At 41.0% G+C, this 8,708-nt stretch overlaps 1 protein-coding gene across 1 annotated transcript; it reads right to left on the bottom strand.

Moving 5' to 3' along the window:
• Nucleotides 1-206: 206 nt before the first annotated feature.
• Nucleotides 207-6,425, bottom strand: LOC115113507 (apoptosis regulator BAX-like). The gene is made up of 6 exons (XM_029641263.2): nucleotides 6,074-6,425; nucleotides 5,293-5,341; nucleotides 5,038-5,199; nucleotides 3,153-3,285; nucleotides 2,478-2,582; nucleotides 207-1,406 (listed from the first exon to the last, which is right to left on the bottom strand). Exons 1-6 carry the CDS (start codon nucleotides 6,138-6,140, stop codon nucleotides 1,308-1,310), a joined length of 615 nt encoding a protein of 204 aa, XP_029497123.2. The 5' UTR covers nucleotides 6,141-6,425; the 3' UTR covers nucleotides 207-1,307.
• Between the last annotated feature and the right edge of the window lie 2,283 nt (nucleotides 6,426-8,708).

Below are 8,708 nucleotides of genomic sequence, written 5' to 3'. Positions count from 1 at the left end.
AAAAGCTTACACCCACATCAGCCTTTGGTGGGTAAGATTGCCCACCCTTGGGATTGGGCAATTATTTCAGGTTTAAGGAGAAAGAACCATAAAACATATTAGTTAAAGAGGGATCTGGTCAAACCACGAAAGAGTTAATATGGTCCCAAACCAAAGTTTCCTCAGAAAGTGAGCGAGCGAGAAAACACTTAAAGGTAAATTACAAATTCAATATTACTTTGCTTTGGCAAAGGTATTTTTATTAAACATGTGTGCATGATTGCCACAATTTAAAAGACATTTGGTCCATTCAGATACATATACAGTGGGGCAAAAAAGTATTTAGTCAGCCACCAATTGTGCAAGTTCTCCTACTTAAAAAGTTGAGAGGCTTGTAATTTTCATCATAGGTACACTTCAACTATGACAGACAAAATGAGAAGGAAAAAAATCCAGAAAATTATATTGTAGGATTTTTAATGAATTTATTTGAAAATTATGGTGGAAAACAAGTACTTGGTCACCTACAAACAAGCAAGATTTCTGGCTCTCACAGACCTGTGAGGCTCCTCTGTCCTCCACTCGTTACCTGTATTAATGGCACCTGTTTGAACTTGTTATCCGCATAAAAGACACCTGCCCACAACCTCAAACAGTCACACTCCAAACTCCACTATGGCCAAGACCAAAGAGCTGTCAAAGGACACCAGAAACAAAATTGTATAATACTTGTTTTCCACCATAATTTGCAAATAAATTCATTAAAAATCCTACAATGTGATTTTCTGGATTTTTTCCCCTCATTTTGTCTGTCATAGTTGAAGTGTACCTATGATGAAAATTACAGGCCTCTCATCTTTTTAAGTGGGAGAACTTGCACAATTGGTGGCTGACTAAATACTTTTTTGCCCCACTGTATATAATACCGATTTAGAGCTGTGAAAAAATAGTGATTTACTTTTCATTCCAAATCAACATCTAATGTCCAATAAAACATTGTTCAATAAAACACCTTACAAGGTTATTTTTTGAGCAATAGAAAAATTCCGTTTCACATTGGTACTAATAAATACTTGCTCATTTTGGAGTACTGTACCAAAAAGACCCTGACTCTCCCTTTTCAGATCAATTCATCATATATATATATACACATATAAAAATAAAGATTACTAGGTCACCTTTGCCCCAAAGTCAAATCAACTGCACAGGACATATTAACCTGTCTATTAACCTGTCTTCCTGTCTTAAGACATTAACCTGTCTTCCTAGAGAACTGTCCACATTTTAAGGGCACTTTGATTTCACCAAGGGCACTTCCTGAGATGATGTCAGCGTGTTTTCCTCCAGTAAACCACGGCCATCACGAAAGCCACTGCAGCCACAAGCGACACAGTACGCCAATGTGACACGGTGCTAACAACCGCCTCCTGCAAGCAAAACGAAAAGTCAATCACACAACAGTGGAACCATTACGATTGTCCGTACTAACCAGAGTCATAGGCTGGACTAGGCTGAGCTAAAACCTTAGTGCTCGTTCTGGGATCTATAGGCGTGAGGCAAGGTTACTCATCATCAAACAAGCTTCGCTTCATGAACTGACAGTACTTTGACGTGGCACAGGTAGCTGAACTCGGTGTTGCCCACATCGGAACTGCCTGCCTGCATCGGCCGTTGAGGACACATATGTGCATGGTCGTATTTGAGTAGGAGTGAGCGCTTCCTCCTCTTGATATGCACGTGTGAGTCACCATACGTAGGACTTACCAACTAGCATCGTTTACATTTTGGTTTGTCCGAAGGGCGTGTGACTTATGGCTATACCTGTCAGATGTGCATTCTTGAATAGATCAGTTAATAAGAGTTCGTCCAAAATAACTGACAAGCCATGGAAACGCTGTGGGGGATAGATTCAGAATCTCCTCATTACCGGCCATCAAAGTTAGCCTACATTTAGGCTATTGTTTATTTGTGTATTTGACACCATGTCGGTGTAAAGAAAGAAAACTGTACAACGCCTGTATGTATGTCACCCGTAATACATGTTCACGTCATCTTTACCAATCAATTGCATTACACTTAAAAACAACTTAAAAATACCACCACTAATTGCTATATGGCTAGCTACGCTATCAGCTTATCCGAACGGTGGTTGACATTTAGCAGACATATTTTCTTAACCCAAAAAGGACATTAAATATTATGCACCAAATCAGATTTTAGTAAGCACATTGTGGGCCTTTTCGAACACATACATCATGACAGATTTGACAAATATCCATTTTGTTAGATCAGCTTTAAAAAAAAAAATAATTTATTAAATGGGCACCAATGACCTCGTCAGTCCTCTATCCCCCACAGTCTGTTTTCAATTGATCTCTTTACTGCATGTATGTGTTGATTGTGATAGCATCTTTGCTCTTGTGGCATTTTTAAAAATAAAATATAGTCCCATTGTACATCTGGACGGGCATGTTGGCATACTCCAGCAGGGTACTCACCCATCCTCCCTGCTGTCGGATCCAAGCGGAGACATTTTCCCTGATGAACTGTAATACCCAGCTAATAACCTTCTTGATGATTTCTAAGTGGTTCTGTGTCAGTGCCTTGGAAAGGGGGATAACAAATATACATATAGTGTGAGGGGAGATTCATTCTGCTTTATTTTATTCTTTTTTTAATTTAACCAGGTAAGTAGACTGAGAACACGTTCTCATTTACAGCAACGACCTGGGGAACAGTTAAAGGGGAGAGGAAGGGGGATGAATGAGCCAATTGTAAACGGGTGATGATTAGGTGACCGTGATGGTATGAAGGCCAGGTTGGGAATTTAGCCAGGACACCGGGGTTAAGTGCCATGGGATCTTTAGTTACCAGAGAGAGTCAGGACACCCGTTTAACGTCCCATCCGAAAGACGGCACCCTACACAGGGCAATGTCCCCAATCACTGCATTGGGATTTTTTTTTTTAGACCAGAGTAAAAAGGGGGCCTCCTACTGGCCCTCCAACAGCACTTCCAGCAGCATCTGGTCTCCCATCCAGGGACCAACCCTGCATAGCTTTAGAAGCAAGCCAGCAGTGGGATGCAGGGTGGTATGCTGCTGTCATTTAAAAACTTTACAATTGTAAGTTTCAATGACTTCATATTCAGTAACAGGCACATTCCAAGTGTTACCTTGTAAATAAGCTTGTAGGCCAAGTGAAACAGGGAGACCACTCTGCCCCAGTTGATACCATCTGCAAAGATTTCCCTGGCCACTGAGAAGAACACATCCTGGACACAGTTTACCTGGACTGTGCTTATTAGGCTGTCAGAGGAAGGAGAGACAAATAATTAGAAAATGAGGAAAAGTAATTGTTTCTCTTTCTATGTTTCTTGTTGTCAAGGAAATTAAAACAATGATAAAATAATAAAAAGTTCTTCATTTGATGACAATTTGCCAAACCACTACAATAGGATATGGGAATATACTCACTTGTGTTCACATCCAGGCTTATATTCTTTGTTGCTTGAGTAAAATAGTACATAAAACCACCACCATCACATAGACCAGCCAAATACAGTGCTTTCAGAAAATATTCACACCTCTTGACTAATTCCACACTTTGTTGCATTACAGTGTGAATTTAAAATGGATTAAATTTAGAATTGTTTTGTTGTCACCGGCCTACACACAATATCCCATAAGGTCAAAGTTAGAATTATGTTTATTTTTAATGTTTCCAAATGAATTAAAAATGAAAAGCTGATGTCACGAGTCCATATGTATTCACTGTTATAGGAAGCCTAAATACGGTAAGTTCAGGAGTAAAAATGTGCTTAACAAGTTACATAAGAAGTTGCATGAACTCACTCTGTGTGGAATAATAGTGTTTTGATTGACTACCTCATCTCTGCACCCCACACGCACAGATAATTGTAAGGTCCCGCAGTGGAGCAGTGAATTTCAAACACATATTCAACCACAAAGACCAGGGAGGTTTTCCAATGCTTCGCAAAGAAGGGTAGATAGGTAAAAAAAACTAAACAAGACATTGAATATACCTTTGAGCATGGTGAAGTCATTAATTACACTTTGGATGGTGTATCAATACACACAGTCACTACAAATATACAGGCATCCTTCCTAACTCAGTTACCGGAGAGGAAGGAAACCACTCAGGGCTTTCACCATGAGGCCAATGGTGACTTTGGAAGAGGAAGCCTGTACAGAATAAAAAATATTCCAAAATATGCGTCCTGTTTTCAACAAGGCACTAAAGTAATACTGAAACAAATGTGGCGAAACAATTAACTTTTTGTCCTGAATACAAGGTGTTATTTTTAAGGCCAATCCAATACACCACATTACTGAGTACCGCTCTCCATATTTCCAAGCATAGTTGAGGCTGCATCATGTTATGGGTATGCTTGTAATCGTTAAGGACTGGGGAGTTTGTCAGGATAAAACCGAAATGGAATAGAGCTAAGCACAGGCAAAATCCTAGAGGAAAACCTGGTTCAGTCTGCTTTCCACCAGACACTGTGAGATGAATACACCTTTCAGCAGGACAATAACCTAAAACACCTAGAGCTGCTCATCAAGAAGACAGTGAATGTTCCTGAGTGGCCTAGGTACAGTTTTGACTTAAATCTACGGGAAGGCCTGAAAATGGTTGTCTAGCAATGATCAACAACCAATTTGACAGAGCTTGAATAATTTTGAAAATAATTAAGGGGAAATATCCAGATGTGGAAAGCGCTTTGTGACTTACCAAGAGAGACTCACAGCTGTAATCGCTGCCAAAGGTAATTGTACAAAGTATTGACTCAGGGGTGTGAATAGTTATGTAAATGAGCTATTTCTGTATTTAATTTTCAATCAATTTGCAAACATAAAAAATAAAAATAAAAACTTTTGTCAAGTGGGATATTGTGTGTAGATGGGAGAGAAACAATAATTTAACCCATTTTGAATTCAGACTGAAACACAACAACATTTGGAATAAGTCAAGGGGTATGAATACTTTCTGAAGGAACTTTAACTAATATGCTAATTCAGAAGAAAATAATGTCATACTGTTGTAGCTCAGCATTTCTGTTCAGGTTATCAGCGATCAGCAGCAGCTGTTGTACCACGTCTTTGACTTGGTGGTCCTCTAGTTCGTTGGGTCTGCCACCAAGGTCCTCTGGAGTCAAACGTCTCTCTGGGTTTTCTGCACTGACCCTCTCTATGACATACCTTCATGGATAAAAATGTACAAATATTTTGTGAAAATGGATAATGTGATCATCGGGATGGATACTAATGGTACTAGGTGCTAAGTTTATTTACCCTCTTAAAACAACAGCTCCTTGTTCCATAATTCTGTCGTCGATGACATCTGTTACAAAGATGTTGTTAGTGATTTTATGTTTTTATTATCAATGTTTAATGACATGACAGTTTATTGTGGTGATCAGATAGATGTGTTAATCACGCATTGTGCTCCAATTCAATTGGCAGAGACTTTTGCTCACTCCCAGAACCTGCATGTTTCCTTTATGATGTAGACTTTGTATGCCACTTTACTTGGGGGTTAGAGTTATGCCGCGTTCAAAACAACTGGAAGCTCGGGAACTCGGAAATCTCTAACTTCCAACTTCAGTGCGTTCAAAAAAACTGTGAACTCGGAAAAAAACGATTTGAACAGTCATCCAACTCGGAATTCCATGTCGGGGACTTGGGCCTCTTTCTAGAGTTCGACTTTCCGAACTTATGATTTTGATTTGACCTAGTATTACACTTTTTGTTTCACATTTGTTACAGTGAAGTGACGTCAAAGGACATTTCTATGGCCTTCCAAGCTCAAAGTGTGTAGCCCAAAATAGTTATAGATTTTTAGTGCTAGATTTTTACATGTTGAAATAGCCACCTCACTAAGACTGTTTTCACCATTTCGCTAATTAGTCTAACTAGGCCTACATGCTGAAAGATCAGGGGAAAACAAAGTATCGCTTCGATCGCAACCAATGATTCTGACGGGACCCTGTACTTTGTGTTAGTTGACAATATTTTAGATTTAAAAAATTCAGGTGACGATCTTTCAAAGTCTCAAGCGCATATTTATATTTACCTTCGCCCCCGACTGCACCCTGAGGCTCATCTTCGCCGGTTTTCCGTTTTTCTCGGGAGTCTGCCATCGACGAGAAGTACTGGGGTGAAGAAGTCCTACAGCTCCTGATCACCTCAGCGGGTCTTGACGAATCAGTAACCGCAAGGCGGGGATCTAAAGAAAACAATTATTATGCTTATCTGTCGCTCGCATTGATAAGTAGCCGAATCCCCCCAAAATTACCGCTGTCTACACATTTCTCTCCAGAAAAATACCAAAGTTAAGATAGAACAAGGAAGTAACACGGAAATACACAGTGGGTTGTGTAAGTGCCCTGAGCTGCTTGTTGTGTGTCTAAACTACGCCTCTTCTTCGTGTGTCTTTCCGGCAGACTAGACAATATGTTGCGTATTGCTGCCTTTCACAGTTTGGAAAGTGCATTGCACATTCGTTCACAAAGAAAATGTGTTGCACCACCATCTAACCCAGGGATGGGCAACTCTAGTCCTCGGGGACCTGATTGGTGTCACACTTTTGCCCCAGACCCAGCTAACACACCAGACTCCAATACTCAACTAGTCACGATCTTCAGTTTAGAATGCAATCTGTTTAATCAAAATCAAATCAAATCAAATGTATTTGTCACATACACATGGTTAGCAGATGTTAATGCGAGTGTAGCGAAATGCTTGTGCTTCTAGTTCCGACAATGCAGTAATAACCAACAAGTAATCTAACTAACAATTCCAAAACTACTGTCTTATGCACAGTGTAAGGGGATAAGAATATGTACATAAAGATATATGAATGAGTGATGGTACAGAGCAGCATAGGCAAGATACAGTAGATGGTATCGAGTACAGTATATACATATGAGATGAGTATGTAAACAAAGTGGCATAGTTAAAGTGGCTAGTGATACATGTATTACATAAGGATGCAGTAGATGATATAGAGTACAGTATATACATATTCATATGAGATTAATAATGTAGGGTATGTAAACATTATATTAGGTAGCATTGTTTAAAGTGGCTAGTGATATATTTTACATAATTTCCCATCAATTCCCATTATTAAAGTGGCTGGAGTTGAGTCAGTGTGTTGGCAGCGGCCACTCAGTGTTAGTGGTTGCTGTTTAACAGGCCTTGAGATAGAAGCTGTTTTTCAGTCTCTCGGTCCCAGCTTTGATGCACCTGTACTGACTTCGCCTTCTGGATGATAGCGGGGTGAACAGGCAGTGGCTCGGGTGGTTGTTGTCCTTGATGATCTTTATGGCCTTCCTGTAACATCGGGTGGTGTAGGTGTCCTGGAGGGCAGGTAGTTTGCCCCCGGTGATGCGTTGTGCAGACCTCACTACCCTCTGGAGAGCCTTACGGTTGTGGGCGGAGCAGTTGCCGTACCAGGCGGTGATACAGCCCGCCAGGATGCTCTCGATTGTGCATCTGTAGAAGTTTGTGAGTGCTTTTGGTGACAAGCCAAATTTCTTCAGCCTCCTGAGGTTGAAGAGGCGCTGCTGCGCCTTCTTCACGATGCTGTCTGTGTGAGTGGACCAATTCAGTTTGTCTGTGATGTGTATGCCGAGGAACTTAAAACTTACTACCCTCTCCACTACTGTTCCATCGATGTGGATAGGGGGGTGTTCCCTCTGCTGTTTCCTGAAGTCCACAATCATCTCCTTAGTTTTGTTGACGTTGAGTGTGAGGTTATTTTCCTGACACCACACTCCGAGGGCCCTCACCTCCTCCCTGTAGGCCGTCTCGTCGTTGTTGGTAATCAAGCCTACCACTGTTGTGTCGTCCGCAAACTTGATGATTGAGTTGGAGGCGTGCGTGGCCACGCAGTCGTGGATGAACAGGGAGTACAGGAGAGGGCTCAGAACGCACCCTTGTGGGGCCCCAGTGTTGAGGATCAGCGGGTTGGAGATGTTGTTGCCTACCCTCACCACCTGGGGGCAGCCCGTCAGGAAGTCCAGTACCCAGTTGCACAGGGCGGGGTCGAGACCCAGGGTCTCAATCTTGATGACGAGCTTGGAGGGTACTATGGTACTCAGCTGTGTTTGCCAGGGATGGGGAAAATGTGTGACACTACTTCGGCCCCCGAGGACCTGATCTGAGTGTACAAAACATTAAGAACATCTTCCTAATATTGAGTTGATTTAAATATTGACATCGATAATAGATCATAGCTTTTCCTGGATTCACCTGGTCAGTCTATCTGTCCTCATATTTTAGTGCAAAGGAACTACAGGGGGTTTTGAGAGAAGGGTGTCCAGCCTCTTTAGGCCAACGGCCTGGTGTAGGATCTGTTTGGATCAAAGTAGTGGCGAGGTGTGTTGGAGATAGTGGTATATACACTGAGTGTACAAAACATTACAGACACCTGCTCTTTCCAGGACATACAGTTGAAGTCAGATATTTAAATACACCTTAGCCAACTACATTTAAACTTAGTTTGTCACAATTCCTGACATTTAAACCTAGTAAAAATTCCCTGTCTTAGGTTAGGATCACCACTTTATTTTAAGAATGTGAAAAGTCAGAATAATAGTAGAGAGAATTATTTTTTTCAGCTTTTATTTATTTTATCACATTCCCAGTGGGTCAGAATTTTACATACACTCAATTCGTATTTGGTAGCATTGTCTTTAAAATAG

This window comes from Oncorhynchus nerka, linkage group LG28 (assembly GCF_034236695.1).
Source record: "Oncorhynchus nerka isolate Pitt River linkage group LG28, Oner_Uvic_2.0, whole genome shotgun sequence".
Lineage (NCBI taxonomy): Eukaryota > Metazoa > Chordata > Actinopteri > Salmoniformes > Salmonidae > Oncorhynchus > Oncorhynchus nerka.
This window is presented reverse-complemented; position numbering and strand designations above follow the sequence as displayed.